Source organism: Somniosus microcephalus, chromosome 5 (genome assembly GCF_052327205.1).
Source record: "Somniosus microcephalus isolate GS21.2 chromosome 5, FLI_Smic_1.0, whole genome shotgun sequence".
In the NCBI taxonomy this organism is placed as follows: Eukaryota; Metazoa; Chordata; class Chondrichthyes; order Squaliformes; family Somniosidae; genus Somniosus; species Somniosus microcephalus.
Window position 1 is genome coordinate 165,510,457 of NC_140991.1, and position 20,549 is coordinate 165,531,005.

A 20,549-nucleotide genomic window follows, 5' to 3' on the forward strand; every position below is an offset into this window, starting at 1 on the left:
GTGGAGGAGGTCGACCCTCTCGACCAGGGGGTCCGTTTTATGGGTCCTCGCGTGCCTTCTCAGTAGGACCGGCCCTGGGGACGTCAGCCATGGCGGTAGCGATGTCCCCGATGTGGACTTCCTTGGGAAGACAAACATTTTCTCATGAGGGGTGGCGTTAGTGGCAGTGCAGAGCAGTGACCGAATAGAGTGGAGCGCATCGGGGAGCACATCCTGCCAGCGGGAGGTTGGAAGGCCCCTAGACTTTAAGGCTAGCAGGGCGGCCTTCCAAACTGTCGCATTTTCTCTTTCCACCTGTCTGTTCCCCCGGGGGTTGTAACTGGTGGTCCTGCTTGTGGCAATACCCCTAGTTAGCAGGTACTGACGGAGTCCGTCGCTCATAAACGATGAGCCCCGGTCGCTATGGATATAGCTGGGGAAACCGAACAGGGTGAAGAGGTCGTTCAGACATTTAATGACCGTGGCACTGGTCATGTCCGGGCAGGGGATGGCGAACGGGAAACGGGAGTACTCATCAATAATATTGAGGAAGTACACATTGCGGTCGGAGGAGGGGAGAGGCCCTTTAAAATCAACGCTCAGGCGCTCGAAGGGGCGAGTGGCTTTTATCAGGTGGGCCCTGTCTGGTCTATAAAAGTGCGGTTTGCACTCAGCGCAGACTTGGCAGTTCCTGGTCATGGTCCTGACCTCCTCAATGGAGTAAGGCAGGTTGCGGGCCTTGATGAAGTGGAAGAACCTGGTGACCCCCGGGTGGCAGAGGTCATTGTGGAGGGCCCGCAGTCTATCGATCTGCACGCTGGCGCAGGTGCCACGCGATAGCGCATCCGGGGGTTCATTGAGCTTCCCGGGCCGGTACAAGATCTCGTAATTGTAGGTGGAAAGTTCGATTCTCCACCTCAAGATCTTGTCGTTTTTGATTTTGCCCCTCTGCTTGTTGTTAAACATGAAAGCAACTGAACGTTGGTCAGTGAGCAGGGTAAATCGTTTTCCGGCCAGGTAGTGCCTCCAATGACGCACAGCCTCCACAATCGCCTGGGCCTCCTTCTCAACAGCGGAGTGTCTGGTCTCCGGGCCTTGGAGGGTTCGTGAAAAGAAGGCCACGGGTCTCCCCGCCTGATTGAGGGTAGCGGCCAGGGCAAAGTCGGACGCGTCGCTTTCCACCTGGAAGGGGATGGATTCGTCCACTGCGTGCATGGTGGCTTTGGCAATGTCTTCCTTGATACGGTGGAAGGCTAAGCGGGCCTCTGCCGTCAAGGGAAAAGAGGTGGACTTGATCAGCGGATGGGCCTTGTCCGCATAGTAGGGGACCCACTGGGCATAATAGGAGAAAAACCCTAGGCACCTCTTCAGGGCCTTGGGGCAGTGGGAGTTCCATAAGGGGACGCATCCGGTCGGGGTCGGGGCCGATGACTCCGTGTTCCACAACACAGCCAAGGATGGCGAGGCGGTTTGTGCGGAATATGCACTTCTCCTTGTTATATGTCAGGCTCAGGAGTTGGGCGGTGCGGAGGAATTTTTCGAGGTTTGCGTCATGGTCCTGTAAGTCACGGCCGCAGATGGTCACATTGTCCAGATATGGGAAAGTGGCCTGTAACGCATTTTGATCTACCGTCCGGTCCATCTCCCTTTGGAAGACGGAGACCCCATTGGTGATGCCAAAGGGAACCCTAAGGAAGTGGTAGAGGCGGCCGTTTGCCTCAAAGGCAGTATACTGGCGGTCCTCAGGGCGGATAGGGAGCTGGTGGTACGCTGATTTCAGGTCAATGGTCGAGAAGACGCGGTACTGCGCGATCTGGTTGACCATATCAGCTATGCGGGGGAGTGGGTAGGCGTCCAGCAGGGTGTAGCGATTTATTGTCTGGCTGTAGTCGATGACCAGGCGCTGCTTCTCGCCGGTCTTAACGACCACAACCTGGGCTCGCCAGGGGCTGGTGCTGCCCTCAATAATCCCTTCCTTCAGGAGCCGCTCCACTTCGGTTTTAATGAAAACCCTGTCCCCGGCACTGTATCGCCTGCGCTTTGTGGCGATGGGCTTACAGTCGGGGGTGAGGTTAGCAAACAGTGGGGGGGGGGGGTGACTGAGTGTGGAGAGGTTGCACCTAGTGCGCGGCGGGCAATTTGGGAGCTGCTGGCTGCGGACTGTGAGTGGGGGTAGGGGTCCACCGTATGCCATCGTAACACTTTTAAGGTGGCACTGAAAATCTAACCCCAGCAGGACGGCAGCGCAGAGGTCGGGCAGGACCAGAAGTTTAAAATGATCGTACACGGTCCCGTCTACTACGAGTGTCACTACGCAGTAGCCGCCGATGTCCGCCGACTGGGACTCGGAGGCCATAGAAATCCGCTGTTGCGCAGGCAGGACTGGGAGAGAGCAACGCCGCACCGTGTCGGGGTGGATGAAGCTCTCCGTGCTCCCAGAGTCAAAAAGGCAGATTGTATCGTGGCCATTTACCTTAATGTCCATTGTGGAACTGGCCAGCTGGTGCGGTCTCGCTTGGTCCAGTGTAACGGATGCCAGCGTAGGGGTCGGTGTGTCGCTGCGGGTATCAGATGAGGCGGTGTTGGGGGCCTGCTGCGTTCCGGCTGTCGTCCAAGATGGCGGCGTCCATGATCCCCATGTGGCTGGAGGCGTCCAAAATGGCTGCTGTACCGGTGGTTCGCACATGGCCGGGGAGGCCCAAGATGGCGGCCCGCATGGCCCACACGCGGCGCTGCTGGGGTTCGGGGTGGCTTTGGCCCTGCAGACGTTAGCGTAGTGTCCCTTCTTCCCGCAGCCCGAGCAGATCGCGTTTTTCGCCGGGCAGCGCGCTCTGGGGTGTTTTGCCTGGCCACAGAAGTAGCATTTCTGGCTTTGGGGCACTGCTGTCTGGCCTTGGGACACTGCTGCGGTAGTTGGGCCGTTGCTGGGGTGTGGCTGGGGTGGCACGGCGCTATGAGGCGGTCCTACCGTGTCCCAGGCTGTCATTCCCCGCGGCGTCGACGGTGCAGAGGAGTAGGCATCCATGCCCCGTTAGGCTGCGTCCAATGATAGTGCGAGTTCAGAGGCCTTGTTGAGGTCGAGGTCACTCTGCTCCAACAGTCGCTGTCGGGTGTAATTAGACCTGTGGCCCGCCACAAAAGCGTCCCGGATAAGTTCCTCTGTGTACACGGCGGCCTTTACATCCTTACAACCACAGGCCCGGCCAAGCACAGACAGTGCCTGAAGGTATTCCACGGTCGATTCCCCAGGTTGTTGTTTACGACTCCCCAGAAGGTGCCTGGCGTACACTTTGTTCACTGGGCGCGTGTACTGGTCCTTGAGGAGCTTGATAGCGTCCGCGTACGAGTTCGCGTCTTGGATGACCGAGTACGCTCGGTGGTTCACTTTGGAGGTCAGGACATCCAGTTTGTCCTCGTCCGATTTGATTGCTGCGGAGGCGGTCAGGAATTTTTCGAAACACTTAAGCCAGTGAGTAAACTTGGTGGATGAGTCCGCCTCCCGATGATCTAAGTCCAGGCATGCTGGTGTGAGGATCTTCTCCATTATAAAAATTTTGTTAATAAAATTGATGCGCTATCAATTACTCATAAGACTGAGAGTTAAGAGAGTAACTAAAGGCTTTTATTAACAAAAGAATGAAGGTCTGCCTCGAGTGGTCGACCGGTCCAGAAATACAAAGGGCTGGGGAGCAGTCACCTTTATACTAGGACTTGTGGGAGGAGTCAGTCCAGGCATGTACACAGTGGAATACAAACAGTGGTTTACCACATACCCTTTTCCAGTGGTATTTCCTTTACGGTTTTCTGCTGATACAAGCTAACTATCTCGAGTCATTTTTCTGCCGACCTCTTACAATTCTTACTGCCACTTCAGCTGGTAGCATTACTGAACCTTGTCTCATCTCTAGGAGTTCTAAGTTTACCATATAAAAACGGTGTGACGGCAGGTGTTCCTAACTTTTCATCTTTACGAGGGCAGATATTCCTTATCTTATGTGCTTCTTTGCAAAGTGTAAATTAGAACACCTTATCCAGGGTGAACCATTGTTTTTGTCCCAAAAGTTCAGCTTGTCAGAGCCCTTCACTGTCTGTTTCAATAAGGTTATTTATTCTGGGTCAACAACTGTCTTATCTCAATAGCCAGAATCCTTTCACAGCTACGTCATAGTTCGGTTTCTAAATTTCCAAACCCAGTTTGTCTTGTTTTAATAAGGGCAGAATTCTTTCATAAGACGGTGTATTTTTCTGCACAGGTTGTTTGGCCTGTTCCTTCACAGCACCTTGTACTATCTACAAGATGCACTGGAGTACCTTGCCAAGGCTTCTTCGACAGCACTTCCCAAACCCGTGACCTCTATCACCTAGAAGGACAAGGGCAGAAGGTGCATGAGAACAACATCACCTTTGAGTTTTCCTCCATGTCCCACACCATCCTGACTTGGACATCTATTGCCATTCCTTCAATGTCGCTGGATCAAAATCCTGGAACTCCCTACCTAACAGCACTGTGGGATTACCTTCACGGCACGGACTACAGCGGATCAAGAAGAAGGCTCACCACCTTCTCGAGGGCAACCAGAATGTGCAATAAATGCTGGCCTTGCTAGCAATGCCCATATACTGGGAATGAATAAAAAGAATGGATTTGAGGGGTAGAAGTGATTTGTTTTTAAAGGAAGTATCATAGCTCATCAATGCACATACTCTGTATGCCGGTGTTGGACTGGGGTGGACAAATGTAAGAAGTCACACAACACCAGGTTATAGTCCAACAGCTTTATTTGAAATCACAAGCTTTCGGAGCGCTGCTCCTTCGTCAGGTGAAGTGGAGAGATGCACAAAAACACAGCTTATATAGTCAGAGAATAATGTCAGATGTTTACAGATAATCTTTCTAACTGCCATTTATCACACCTCGGCAGAGAGATGATCACAGCAATCAAAGGTGTAAATGGTATCCAAACAGGTCAGTCAGGAAAACATTACATCAAAGAACAATGAGGTGGGGTCACAAGGGGTCAAATGTTGCAGATGCTGGGGTCTGTATGAAAAACAGACAAAAAACTTTTTTTTTGCTGGAAATCACAGCAGGTCCGGCCGCATCTGTGTGGAGAGAACAAGCCAACAACGACTCGAGTCTGGATGACCCTACGTCAGGTGGGGTTACATGTAGCGTGACATGACCCAAGATCCCGGTTGAGGCCGTCCTCATGGGTGCGGAACTTGGTTATCAGTTTCTGCTCGACGATTTTGCGTTGTGTGTCTCGAAGGCCGCCTTGGAGAATGTTTACCCGAAGATCGGAGGCTGAATGTCCTTGACTGCTGAAGTGTTCCCCGACTGGGAGGGTACACTCCTGCCTGGCGATTGTTGCGCGGTGTCCGTTCATACATTGTCGCAGTGTCTGCATGGCCTCGCCGATGTACCATGCTCCGGGGCATCCTTTCCTGCAACGTATGAGGTAGACAGCGTTGGCCGAGTCACATGACTATGTACCTGGTGGGTGGTGTCCTCACGTGTGATGATGGTATCTGTGTTGATGATCTGGCATGTCTTGTAGAGGTTGCTGTGGCAGGGTTGTGTGGAGTCGTGGTCGCTGTTCTCCTGAAAGCTGGGTAATTTGCTGTGAATGATCTGTTTGAGGTTAGGCGGCTGTTTGAAGGTGAGTAGTGGAGGCGTGGGGATGGCCTTAGCGAGGTGTTCGTCGTCATCGATGACATGTTGAAGGCTGCGAAGAACATGGCATAGTTTCTCCGCTCCGGGGAAGTACTGGACGATGAAGGGTACTCTGTTGGTTGTGTCCCGTGTTTGTCTTCTGAGGAAGTCTATGCGATTTTTCGCTGTGGCCCGTCGGAACTGTCGATCGACGAGTCGAGCGTCATATCCCGTTCTTGCGAGGGCATCTTTCGGCGTCTGTAGGTGTCCATTGCGTTCCTCCTCGTCTGAGCAGATCCTGTGTATTCGCAGGGCTTGTCCATAGGGGATGGCTTCTTTAACGTGGTTAGGGTGGAAGCTGGAGAAGTGGAGCATCGTGAGGTTGTCTGTGGGCTTGCGGTAGAGTGAAGTGCTGAGGTGTCCGTCTTTGATGGAGATTCGTGTGTCCAAGAATGAAACCGATTCTGAGGAGTAGTCCATGGTGAGTTTGATGGTGGGATGGAACTTGTTGATGTTATCGTGTAGTCTTTCTTGGACACCACCCACCAGGTACATGGTACATACTCATGTGACTCGGCCAACGTTGTCTACCTCGTACGTTGCAGGAAAGGATGCCCCGGAGCATGGTACATCGGCGAGACCATGCAGACACTGCGACAATGGATGAACGGACACCGCGCAACAATCGCCAGGCAGGAGTGTACCCTCCCAGTCGGGGAACACTTCAGCAGTCAAGGACATTCCGCCTCCGATCTTCGGGTAAGCATTCTCCAAGGCGGCCTTCGAGACACACGACAACGCAAAATCGTTGAGCAGAAACTGATAACCAAGTTCCGCACCCATGAGGACGGCCTCAACCAGGATCTTGGGTTCATGTCACGCTACATGTAACCCCACCTGACGTAGGGTCATCCAGACTCGAGTCGTCGTTGGCTTGTTCTCTCCACACAGATGCGGCCGGACCTGCTGTGATTTCCAGCAAAAAAAATGTTTTTTGTTTTTCATACAGACCCCAGCATCTGCAACATTTGACCCCTTGTGACCCCACCTCATTGTTCTTTGATGTAATGTTTTCCTGACTGACCTGTTTGGATACCATTTACACCTTTGATTGCTGTGATTATCTCTCTGCCGAGGTGTGATAAATGGCAGTTAGAAAGATTATCTGTAAACATCTGACATTATTCTCTGACTATATAAGCTGTGTATTCTCTGACTATGTAAGCTGTGTTTTTATGCATCTCTCCACTTCACCTGACGAAGGAGCAGCACTCCGAAAGCTTGTGATTTCAAATAAAGCTGTTGGACTATAACCTGGTGTTGTGTGATTTCTTACATACTCTGTATGGATGTGGCTTTCTGAAAATGATCTGGGTGAAGATATTTTGCAGAGTTTGTTTTACCAGTCTTGTACTTGTTCAAGGCAAGAATTATGGGCACTTGATGGTGTGATGAGTCCAGAGCTGATCTGGTGTACGGTTCTAAATAGGTATTAGCAGTGAATAGACTATTTGGTTGGCAACATGATTGGATATTCACTGCTTTTAATTGAGCCTAGTGATTATTTTCAATGTGAAGGGCAACAATTTACCAGACAAACTGAACAGGCATTGTTGGAGAAGCATTCTGTAGTCGCCAGTTCCAGACGAGCAAGGGTCTTCTGATGAACGTAAATGATAAATCAATGAGCCATGTCGGGAATGGAACAAGCAGCCTACAGGAACCAAGACTATAAGATTTGTACGAGAGCCTTTGGGAGACAGTTGCCCTTTTTAAGTTTATAAAAAATTTAAAAAAAAGCTTTAAAACAGAATTTGTGTAAAAAGTTTTCTTCCAAGTCTACACTCCAGCAGCAGAGAAAGCTGTTCTGCACTGGCTGTTTGGAGGTAAGTGAAAGAGTAGCCCAGGGATACAACTGCTTCAATTTCTTTCCCTCTGGACAGATGCCTGGTTTCCATTTAGTAGCTCCCCGCCCAGCAGCACAACTAAGATTGGGACATGAGACAGAAACATTCAATGTGTATTTTACCAATGAACATGAATTCCATTTTCATATTCATTTCTGCTGTGTCTAAATTTTATTTTGTCCAACAGAAAGTTTATGAATAAGTTGCAGAAGCCAGTGCTAACAGGCCAGCGGTTCAAGACCAGGAAGAGGGGTAAGCTTTCCAGCCTAGCTCTTTCACTTATAAAATATCATATTTGGATCAAGGGAATTACATTGCTGCCCATCAGATCAGCATTATTTTTGTGGTTACGAATAAGAACACTGATCAACGCAAGGAATTTCTAAAGTCATCTGTGGAATGAATTGATATTTTTTTAATAGTAGAAGAACTTGGTTGGTCAGACCAGTAATTGAGAAAAATGGCATTTTATTCTTTTGGCTGTAAGATTAAATGGCGAGTCTGGCTTGTGTGTTGTCAACCGGTGAATTACCTAAAACAATACAGAAATAGTTGATACCACAATAACTTAATTTCTTTCAAGATGCCATCATCACAGAAATATCGTCATAACATTCATGATGTTCAGCTAGTCCGTTCACCTTCACCTTATAGTGACTATGCCGCTTTAAAAGATTGATGACTTGAGAGTGGTGGCAATTTTACATTGCTTTTAATGCAGCGTGTGACTGAAATTATGGTCTTTTTTTGTGCAGATGAAAAAGAGAAGTTCGAACCAACAGTCTTCAGAGACACCATCATTCAAGGTCTTAATGAGGCTGGGAGTGACCTGGAGGCAGTAGCCAAGTTTCTGGATGTAACAGGCTCAAGACTAGATTATCGTCGTTATGCAGACACACTCTTTGATATATTGATAGCTGGGAGCATGCTAGGTAAATATGAATCCAACTTTCTTCAATAGATCAGTAACTAATGAAGAGAAGAGTGAAATGTGTCTTTAGAGTAAACGAACCACCCGGCAACGAGCTTGGCACCAGCTTCAGACACAACAAAGGCTCACCCAGCCCAGTCGACTCTGCAAAGTCCTCCTCATTAACATCTGGGGACTTGTGCCAAAATTGGTCCCACAGACTAGTCAAGCAATAGCCTGATATAGTCATACTCACAGAATCATACCTTCCAATGCCCCAGACGACTCCATCACCATCCATGGGTATGCCCTGTCCCACTGGCAGGACAGACCCACCAGAGGTGGCAGCACAGTGGTATACAGTCGGGTGGAAGTGGGCCTGGAAGTCCTCAACATTGACTCCGAACCCCATGAAGTCTCATGGTATCAGGTCACAAATGGGCAAGGAAACCTCCTGCTGATTACCACCTACCGCCCTCCCTCAGCTGATGAATCAGTATTCCTCCATGTTGAACACCACTTGGAAAAAGCACTGAGGGTAGCCATGGGAATAGAATGTACTCTGGGTGGGGACTTCAATGTCCATCACCAAGAGTGGCTCGGAGCACCACTACTGACCGAGCTGGCCGAGTCCTGAAGGAAATAACTGCCAGTCTGGGCCTACAGCAGGTGGTGAGAGAGCCAACACGAGGGAAAAACCTACTTGACCTCGTCCTCACCAATCTACCTGTCACAGATCCATCTGTCCATGACAGTATTGGTAGCAGTGACCACTGCACAGTTCTTGTGGAAACAAAAAGTGTCAGCTATGGCTCAGTTGGTAGCATACTCACCTCTCAGTAGGTTCAAGTCCCACTCCAGGGACTTGAGCACTGTACTAAATGGGATAGATTCAGAACAGATCTAATAGCTCAAAACTGTTCTTGGGGGTTGTACCCCCTGGAGTAGGTTACAGAGATAGAGTAGGGTGGGGCCATGAATTGATTTAAATACAATAATACATTTTTAAATTTGAGGAATGGGGAACTGAGTGCTAATGTAGGTCAGTGAGGACAGGGGTGATAGGCAAGCAAGACTTGGTGGGAGTTAGGATATGGACAGCAGAGTTTTGGATGAGCTGAAGTTTACAGAGGGTGAAGATGTGATGCCAACTAGGAGAGCATTGGAATAGTAGAGCCTGAAGGTGGCAAAGGCATGAATGAGGGTTTCAGCCACAGATGAGCTGAAGGGCAGAGGTGGGTGATATTGGAGATAGAAATAGGTGTTCTTTGTAATGGAAAGAATATGGTGTTGAAAGCTTCGCTTGTGTTTGAAAAGGATGCCAAGATTGCAAACCGTCTGGTTCAGCTTCAGTCAGTCAGGGAGGGAGGAAATGGAGTAGGTGGTGAGGATATGATGTTTGTGGTGGGGTAACAAGATAATGGCTTCAGTTTTCCCAGTGTTTAACTGGAGGAAATTGCAGCTTATCCAAGACTGAATGTTTGACCAGCAGTATGACAACACCGAGGCAGTGGAGGGGATCAAGAGAGGGTGGAGTTGCGGTCATCAGTGTACAAGTGGAAGCTGACCCCATGTCTATGGATGATATCAAGGGGCAGTATATAGATGAGGAAGAGGAGGGGGCAAAGATAGATCCTTGAGGGACTGCCGAGCTAATGTTGCAAGGTGAAAAGAGAAGCCTCTGGTCAAGATACTCTGGCTACGATTGGATAGGCAAGAGTGGAACCAAATGAGGGCAGTCACACTGAGTCCTGTCTCTGTCACAGCACTGAAACGGCCCTAATCAAAGTCACAAATGATATCTTTTGTGACTGAGACCATGGTGCGCTAGCCCTCCTCATCCTTCTCGACCTGCCTGCAGCCTTTGACTTGGTTGACTACACCATTCTCCTCCATTGTCCAGCTGAGTGGGACTGACCCCTATGGCTTCATTCTTAACTATCCAGTCGTAGCCAGAACATTTCAGCTCCCGCACTGTTACTCTGGAGTCTTCCAAGAATCCATCCTTGGCCCCCTCCTATTACCCATCTACATGCTGCCTCTTGACGACATATCCGAAAACATGATGTCGGGTTTCACATGTACATTGACGATACACAGCTCTACATCACTACCACCTTTCTCGACCCCTCCACTGCATTGGTGTTGTCAGGCTGCTTGTCCAACATCCAGTACTGGATGAGTAGAGATTTCCTCTGATTAAACATTAGGAAGACCGAAGCCATTGTCTTCGACCCCTTCCACAAACTCTGTTCCCTAACCATCGATTCCTTCCCCCTCCCTGACCACTGTCTCGTGCTGAACCAGACTGTTCGCAACCTCCGCATCCTTACTTGACCCTGAGCTAAACTTCCAACTCCATATCCTCTCCATCACCAAGACCACCTACTTCCACCTCCGTAATATCGTTTATCTCTGCCTCTACATCAGCCCATCTGCTGCTGATACCCTCATCCATGCTCTTATTACCTCCAGACTCAGCGATTCCAATGTTCTCCTGGTCGGCCTTCCATCTTCCACCCTCCATAAATTTGAACTGATGGCCAACTAAAATATGGACAGAGTTTTGTAAGTCCCGTTCACCCATCACCCCTGTGCCCGCTGACCTACATTGGCTGTCAGCCCACCAATACCTCAAATTTGAAATTCTCATCCGCGTGTTCAAATCCCTCCATGCTTTTGACCCTCCCTATCTCTGTAACCTCCTCCAGAACCTACAACGCAGCCAAATTGCTGCATTCCTCCAATTCTGGCCTCTTGTTCATCCCCGACTTCCTTCGGCCCATTATTAGCGGCCGTGCCTACAGCTGCCTAGGCCTTAAGCTATCGAATTCTCTCCCTAAACCTCTCTGCCTCTCCACTTCTCTCTCTTCCTTTAAGACCTCCTTAAAACCTACCTCTTTGACTAAGCTTTTGGTCACCTGTTCTAATGTCTCCTTCTTTGGCTTGGTGTCAATTATTTGTGTCTGTTTACGCTCCTGTGAAGCGCTTTGGGACGTTTTATTATGCTAAAGGTGCTATATAAATGCAAGTTGTTGGATTAAAGTGGGACTAAAATTGCTGTTGGTCATTGAGGTTAATTAAGTCTTGCGTTGTCCTAAGGCTCTGTGAGCTGTGCAGGATGTGTGAGGGCCCTTTAAATAGAATGCAAGTATATTTGTACAGTTTTATTTATACATACGGTTTTGAAATGGAATTAACCTCTCCATGGTGTTTTTAATCATGTGAAGGTGCACTTGAATGCTTGAAAGATGTGACTAGCAGTTGATAGCACGTGACATTTTTTAGAACTGAGCTGTTTGTTTGTTATCCTCTTGTAGCCCCAGGAGGAACACGTATTGATGATGGAGATAAAACCAAGGTGACTGAATACTGTGTGTTTGGTGCCACTGAAGATCAACAAGTAATCCGAAACTATGCTCGGGTAAATAGATGCTTTGGCATAAGGCTGTGAAATAGTCACTGTCTAAAACTATTAGAGATAATACCAACAGATCCCTGTCTGCCACCTTGCAACATAACCTCTATCATTCTGTACTGTCTAGTCACAACACACATTAAAAGTATAATTTATTATCAGTTTTTTTAAGTCATTTACTCTACTGAAAAGAAATTTGGAATGACTAACTAACTTAGTTTGGGAATACAGGAAACATATTCTTCTTTTGTTATATTAAAAAAATAACATTTTACATTCAGGGCAGCGTTCCCAGTGCAGTAAGTTTATTTCACAAATGTCCATAACTGAGAGTTCAATGAAGAGACTGAGCCAGTCAACAAGAAGACAGGATTGCCAGCTACCCTTCAACTTTCTTCACCTCGTCCCAATTTGGACAAAAGGTCAGTTGGAAACTGGTCATATCATCTGTGCTGCCAGAAATATGGGCCGGAATTTTCCCGCTGCCGGGCGTGCGGGTTTGGAGGTGAGTCGGCAGTAAAAGTTGCAGAAATTGTGAGCTCGTCGGGAACCCGCCATCATCCTGCCTCCTCGCGCCTTTAACTCTGGCGCATTTGCCAGTGCACCACACACCCAAACGGCAGAGGCCGATAGACCTAATTAAGTTCATTAAATCCTTCTTGTGAGACCCTTAACAAGGATTTTAACCACAGGAATCATGCAGCTTGGGAGTCTGTCAACCTGAGGTGGAAGCTCAGTGGCCATTGATCGAGGTCAATAATGCAGAGCATGGAAATCCCAGTAAATACTCCCACCTGACGCCTCATTACTTGCCTAAGGGAAAGGCTCTTGCTGACTCCATTTTGAGCACAGATTTAGGTGTGTAGAGTTTCCAAGTTTTTACTGCAACCTCAGAAGCCAGTCTCACCACATTGCTAGTAACTATCACAACATTGACAGATTGGTGCTATGATCACTACTTGACCTGCCATCTGTTACCTCATCATGGGTGCCGCTTACACTGTCTCGCTTTGGGCCTCACAATTGAACCAGGATGAGCCCCACCACCAGCAGCAGCAGCAACAGCAACAACACCACCAACCTTCTCAATGACCTGGTGCTCCACAGGACAGAGGGCATCACCACAGGGCTGCAGCGGGCTGAAGGTGATACCCCCAACACAGGGTATACAGGCAGAGAATGAGCCTCCTCAACATGACTGAGCAGCAGTGCCAAAGGAGGCTCAGGCTATCGTGTCAGGTCGTCGCAGACATTTGTAGCTTGCTGGAGCAAGACCTGCAGCCCAGAGGACCTGGTGGACACTCCTTACCAGTAGCTATCAAAGTCACCAGTGCCCTCAACTTCTTCGCCTCAGGCTCCTTCCAGGGATTTGCAGTAGACATTTGCGGCATCTTGCAGTCAGCTGCCCACAGATGCATCACACAGGTCACCGATGCCGTGTTTCACAAGTCAGCCAATTATGTGAACTTTGCCACTGATGAAGTCAGTGTTTGCGAGCGTACGCTTGGCTTAGGCACTCTGGCTGGTTTCCGACGGGTGCAGGGCATCACGACTGCACACATGTGGCCATCAGGGCACCCCCACATCACCCAGGAGTGTTTGTGAACTGCAAGGGCTTCCACTCCCTCAATGTGCAGCTGGTCTGCAACCATAGGAAGATCATCATGCATGTCTGCACCAAATTCCTTGGCAGCTGTCATGACTCTTTTGTCCTGCGTCAGTCCACCCTCCCTCAGCTCTTCCCACTTCCAAACACGCTTATCAGCTGGCTGCTTGGAGGTCAGGACTATCCACTGAAGATGTAGCTCATGACACCCCTGAGGAGGCCAAATAATGAGGGTGAGGAGTGTTATAATAGCCATATGTCCACCAGATGTGCCATTGAGCAAACAGTAGACATGCTCAAGATGCACTTCAGATGCCTTGACAGATCTGGAAGAGCCTTTTGGTATGCACGTGCCAGGGTCCCCAGAATTGTCACGGTCTTCTGTGCGCTGCACAACATAGTGAAGCACCGAGGATTAGAGCTGCGTGAGAAGCAAGACGCAGAGTGCACAGCCTCTTCAGAGGAGGAGGAGGAGCATCAACTGGAAGATGAGGAAGAGGAGCAGGAGGAACCTGAAATCCAGATGGCACCAGCACCGGAGCACATTACTGCCCGGGAGGCCAGGGATGGCTTCATCATGGCCAGATTTACTTAACTTCCTGCATTGCACCCATATGGTTGCCACATGCTGTGCCAAGTTCTACCCCCCTTTTTCCCCCCCCCCCCCCTCCCCCACCAACAACACCATAAAGCATCCCTACAATGAACAAGCCATTCCTTTCACACTGTCCCCCCATTGCTGGAGGTTACATTATGTTTCACCATTCACTCCAACTCATTAAGCCAGTTCCAAAGTAGCAGACAAAAATGGGCATGACCAGAAAGTGGTGAAATAAATACTTTTATATGTGTCATAACAGTAACGGAACACTTCTTTAAACACCCATGTGCTTACCTTTGTGCATCTACTTTTGTGTCATTTTTCTTTTATGCGTGCTTCTACGAGGTGCACCCCCTGTGGCTTCAGCAGAGGTAGAGGCAGGCTGCTCATTTCCTTGCTGCGAATGCTTTGACACTTTTGGTGGACGTCCTCTGGGTTTTAGAGGCTGTGAGAGCCCCGCCAAAGACTGCTCCTCCTGCACCTGTGCAGGGACAGATTTGGCCTTCGCGATCCGAGGAAGCATCTGGGGCTCTGACTGGGGGGAGGGGGGGGAAATGGGGGAGAAGTGTGAGTGCTTTGAGAGGAGCCCCCACTTCCACGTCCCCCCTCACCACCATCCCTCTCATGGGCCACCCGCACTTCCCTGCTAGCAAGGAGCTGGAGAACACCTTGCTGCACAGCAGTGGGGCCTTGAGGACCCAAGTCTACATTTAGATCCCTCCTAGAGAGGAGGTCTGTGAACCTCTGCCATCTGCTGTGCTCATGTGACTGGCGCATTAACTGCTCCATGCAGGTGGCCATCCTTTCCATGGAAGAGCACATCATCGCCATCACCTGCGACATGGTGGTGCTCATGTTGGAGATGGACTCCTCCATTCTCTGCACATTTGCAGATATCACGGCTGCAAAACCTGCCAGAGCCTCTTGCATTTCTTGCTGCCCCTCCAGGATCGCCCTCTTTCTCGATGGCCCCAGAGGCTCAGCGTCTGCATGCAGCTGAGCAGAGCTTTGAGTGTTCTGCGCCCTCCGGCGAGGACTCTCCATTGCTGTTCCCGTCAACACCATCTGCTTTTGCTCACTTGTGAAGTGTGAGACACCAGGTGACAACACTACTCTTATCTCGCATATAACCCATCGAGGTGTGCGTATCTGCATTAGTGCTGCGTGCACTTGGGTGTGGTGATGGTGCACCCTCAGAGGCTGGAGGTTCCTCTGAGGAGTCATCTTCCTCTTCCAGCTGGACAGTTGGGGGGGCTCTTGATGGACCTGTCGGAGAGTAAAGAGATGATTTAGAAATGCCATATGAAGAATGGGTACTGATACCATTATGCACATGATGAGCATTCACTGGCTGCTGACATCAGTCACCATATGAGTGACTGCTGTATGCCATGTGGCTGTATGAGATGTAATTCTGTCACCAGGTTGCTGAGAGATCCTCCTCTCCGTCTCCCACCACCAGCAGCTCTGCAACTCTTGACACCTCCAGGGCCACCTCCTCTGCAAGTGCTGAAGGATGAAGGGCCACCTCTGGTTCTCTCCCTCTCCCTGTTGTGCGCTCTCTTCTGCAAGGAGGAAATGAAGAGAAGTTTGAGTGAGAGTGATGGAATGAGTGCAAGGAACATGTGGGTTACAACTGTAGAGGGTGACTGAGGGCCAATGCCAAATGGCCTCTTTCTGTGGTGCAACTTGGTATGATTACATTAGGATGAGGGTGAGTGTGAGGGGTTGCTGGTCAGATGGGGTTGTGAGTATGTACATAGAGAGAGGGGGATGGGTGGGCGTGCAAGGTATGTTGGTGTGTGTAATGATGTGCAGGAGTCGGTTTGGGAAGGCAGATTGATGGGGATGTGTTGACGGGCACTTCAGGATGAGGGAGAGTGTGGCTTTGCATTCACCGTTCCTGATCTCATCAGATCATTGAAGCATTTCCTGCACTGCACCCAGGTCCTCCTTACAACATCCCTGCTGTTGACCTCCTCAGCAATTTGGAGCCAGGCTCTCTCGGTCTCTTGGGGAGGTCTCTTCCACCCATCAGCAGAGAAGAGGACCTCCCTGCGTGCTCTGACTCCCTCCACAAGAATATGTAGCGATTCATCGGAAAAGCGGGGTGCAGCCCTCTGTCTTTGTGAACTCATTTTTCTATTTCTCAGCAACAACACACTCCTCTCCAATATTCCCTCCACACTCCTACATGAACCTTCAAATGCAATATGGCCCAAGGCTGCTTTAAATATCCCCGCTGGAAATGAGTCATCGATTATGTCATCAGACCCACACCATTTAATAGGGCCGAGAAACACGCCTTAATAGGGACCACTACGCTAAAGTTGCTATGAAGAGCGGGCTGATGAGTACATCGCACTACCGACCTGTTATGTGGCCTGCACGCACCTGACCCAAGTCGGTAGGGAAAATTCCGGCCATCGTCTCTGGATTACTGCAGTCATGATTACAGCTGAGAGTGATGTCCTCAGCACAGGAGTCCAACTGTCAATAGTGGAAAGAAAATCATAATTTTTTTTTAAAGATCTATGCTTTTGCATATAGCTTTACTGTCTGCTGCTCCTTCCATCCAGTGAACACCGTTAAATACAACTAGTGCTGTAATATTTTTAAGCTTGAGACCAACATGGTATTATAGGTTTAATTTCTCACTTAGGCTAAATATTTAGTAACTTAATTTTTTTGTTGGTCTTTAGGTTTTCAATAAGCTCATCAGGCGTTACAAGTATCTGGAAAAAGCATTTGAAGAGGCAATTAAAAAGGTAACTTTTCCAGCTAATTGAGCTAGGCTCAGTCTTGTAATTTTTTTTTCAGGGATTCTGAAGAGATTACAAACTTTCTTTCAAGCTTTAACCTTTATTCTCTCACTTTATGATGTTGAGTTAATCCATCATAGTGTTTAAGGCTTTTTAATAGTTACCGATAAGACTGTATATAGAGCTAAACCATACAAACCACAATATCCCAGGTTCCATCTCCTGTCTCTGCTGAATTAGCTGAATTCAACTGGGACAGTAGTTGAAGCACTGCACTTGGCTTCAGCACCCCTGGACTGAACTGGGATCCTGCTTCTAATTGCTATCCAGTGACACCTGCTGTAAGTGTGCATGTGTGGACCTCGGGTGAGGACAGGAGTGGGGTCGGCTCTGATGGCCTCCGCAGTAGAATAGTCTCCCACCACTCACCGGCAGAGTTCACACGTGAAGAAATCAACACTGTGGTATGTACCAGTGGGCAGCTTCTGTCCATGCATGAGTCGGCGCCTTCAGGAGAGGTGGGGGAGAATGGCGGAGAGGGACCAAATATAAAAAATATTGGGCCGGAATTTGCGGTGCGTAATAATGACGAACGAACAGCGCTCACTGTTATTACCCCTTTGAAATTGACCACAACTTCAGGATTTACTGCATGTGCATCTAAATGTGGAAATCCTGAAGTTCATAGAGTCATAGAGTTTTACAGCACAGAAAGAGGCCCTTCGGCCCATCGTGTCTGCGCCGCCCATCCCTCCCTGTCCAGTCTAATCCCATTTTCCAGCATTTGGTCCATAGCCTTGTATGCAATGGCATTTCAAGTGCTCATCCAAATGCTTCTTGAATGTTGTGAGGGTTCCTGCCTCTACCACCCTTTCAGGCAGTGAGTTCCAGCTTCCAACCACCCTCTGGGTGAAAAAGTTCCTCCTCAAATCCCCCCTAAATCTCCTGCCCCTTACCCTGAATCTGTGCCCCCTTGTTATTGACCCCCCTACTAAGGGGAAAAGTTCCTCTTTATCTACCCTATCTATGCCCCTCATCATTTTGTACACCTCAATCAGGTCCCCCCTCAGCCTTCTTTGCTCCAAGGAAAACAACCCCAGCCTGTCCAGTCTCTCTTCATAGCTGAGGCGCTCCATCCCAGGTAACATCCTGGTGAATCTTCTCTGCACCCTCTCCAAAGCAATCACATCCTTCCTATAGTGAGGCGACCAGAACTGCACACAGTACTCCAGCTGTGGCCTCACCAGCGTTTTGTACAGCTCCATCATAACCTCCCTGCTCTTATATTCTATGCCTCTGCTAATGAAGGCAAGTATCCCATAAGCCTTTTTAACCACCTTATCTACCTGTTCCGCTGCCTTCAGGGAATTATGTACATGTACACCAAGGTCCCTCTGACCCTCTGTACTTCCTAGGGTCCTACCACTCATTGTGTATTCCCTTGCCTTATTTGTCCGTCCAAAATGCATCACCTCGCACTTTTCCGGGTTAAATTCCATTTGCCACTTTTCCGCCCATCTGACCAACCCGTTAATATTGTCCTGTAGCCTGAGGCTTTCCTCCTCGCAATTTACCACCCCACCAATTTTCGTGTCATCCGCGAACTTACTGATCATACCCTTTACATTCTCATCCAAATCATTAATGTAGATCACAAACAGCAAGGGACCCAGCACCGATCCCTGAGGTACCCCACTGGACACAGGCTTCCAGTCACAAAAGCAACCTTCGACCATCACCCTCTGCCTCCTGCCACTCAGCCAGTTTAGGATCCAACGTGCCAAGGCCCCCTGGATCCCATGGGTTCTTACCTTCTTGACCAGTCTCCTATGCGGGACCTTGTCAAAAGCTTTACTGAAGTCCATGTAAACCACATCCACAGCATTTCCCTCATCCACACACCTAGTCACCCCCTCGAAAAATTCAATCAGATTGGTCAGACATGATTTACCCTTGACAAAGCCATGCTGACTATCCCCGATTAATCCTTGCCTCTCCAAGTGGAGACTAATTTTGTCCCTCAGAATTTTTTCCAATAATTTCCCTACCACAGATGTTAGGCTCACTGGCCTGTAATTCCCTGGTTTATCCCTGCTACCCTTCTTGAATAATGGTACTACATTAGCTGTTCTCCAGTCCTCTGGTACATCCCCTGTGGCCAGAGAGGTTCTGAAAATTTGTGTCAGAGCCCCTGCAATCTCCTCCTTTGCCTCACACAACAGCCTGGGATACATCTCGTCCGGGCCTGGGGATTTATCCACTTTTTGGCCTGCTAAAACCGCTAGTACCTCCTCCCTCTCGATGCTAATATGTTCAAGTATGTCACAGTCCCCTTGCCCGACTTCTATATCTACATCGTCTTTCTCCATAGTGAACACTGAGGCAAAAAATTCATTTAAAACCCTACCTACTTCATCTGGCTCTACACACAGCTTGCCACTTTGGTCCCTAATGGGCCCTACCCTTTCCCTGGTTATCCTCTTGCCCTTAATATACTTATAAAACATCTTAGGATTTTCCTTTATTTTGCTCGCCAGTGTTATTTCATGGCCCCTCCTCGCCCTCCTAATTTCCTTTTTAAGTATGCCCCTGCACCTCTTATACTCCTCCAGGGCTTCCACCGTTTTTTGTCTTTTGTAACTGCCAAAAGCCCCCCTTTTTTTCCTAATGCATTTTTGTATATCCTTTGTCATCCAAGGTTCCCTTTGCTTGTTGGTCCCACCCTTGACCTTTACAGGAACATGTTGGTGTTGTGCTCTCTCTATTTCCCTTCTGAAAGCCTCCCACTGTTTTGATGTGGATTTTCCTATAAGTAGCTGCTCCCAGTCCACTTTTGCCAGATCCTGTCTTATCTTATTAAAATCGGCCTTCCCCCAATTTAGAACCCTGATTTCCGGGCCGTCCTTGTCTTTTTCCATGACCACCTTAAATCTCACCGAATTGTGGTCACTATCGCCAAAATGCTCTCCTACAGACACTTCCACCACCTGCCCGGCTACATTCCCTAGAATTAGGTCCAGTACCGCCCCCTCTCTTGTAGGACTTTCTACATGTTGGCTCAAAAAGCTTTCCTGGATGCACTTTAAGAATTCTGCTCCCTCCAAGCCTTTCACACTCTGACTATCCCAATTTATATTGGGGAAGTTGAAATCCCCCACTATTACTACCCTATTATTTTCACACTTTTCTGATATCTGCCTGCATATCTGTTCCTCTATCTCCCCCTGACTGTTTGGGGGCCTATAGTACACTCCCAGCAAGGTGCTTGACCCCTTTTTGTTTTTAAGTTCTACCCATATGGCCTCATTAGAGGAACCCGCTAATATATCATCCCTCCTTACAGCAGTAATAGACTCCTTAATTAATATTGCAACACCCCCTCCCCTTTTACACCCCCCTCTGTCTCGCCTGAAGATTCTATACCCCGGAATATTTAGCTGCCAGTCCTGACCCTCCCTCAACCATGCCTCCGTGATAGCAACAATATCGTACTCCCATGTGTTCAACAACAACTTCAGTTCATCCACCTTATTTGCAAGACTCCTTGCATTAAAATAAATGCCTTCCAGCCCTGCCATATTCCCTTTTGCCTTCACATCTTTGCTCTGCCTTCCCTGCTGACTTGTTTTTTCCTCCTTATTTGGCTGTACATCACCCCCTACTATAGCTCCACTCTGTATCCCATCCCCCTGCTGAATTAGTTTAAACCCCCC

At 48.9% G+C, this 20,549-nt stretch overlaps 1 protein-coding gene across 5 annotated transcripts in view; it reads left to right on the forward strand.

Moving 5' to 3' along the window:
* Positions 1 to 20,549, forward strand: part of bzw2 (basic leucine zipper and W2 domains 2) — a 102,766-nt gene that overhangs the window by 42,987 nt on the left and 39,230 nt on the right. For all 5 annotated transcript variants that reach the window (XM_085988408.1, XM_085988405.1, XM_085988406.1 and 2 more), the window contains 4 exons: positions 7,727 to 7,791; positions 8,295 to 8,471; positions 11,770 to 11,873; positions 16,777 to 16,842. In XM_085988408.1, coding sequence (XP_085844534.1) covers positions 7,727 to 7,791; positions 8,295 to 8,471; positions 11,770 to 11,873; positions 16,777 to 16,842 — 412 coding nt within the window. Of the gene's footprint in view, positions 1 to 7,726; positions 7,792 to 8,294; positions 8,472 to 11,769; positions 11,874 to 16,776; positions 16,843 to 20,549 lie in introns of those variants that run through there.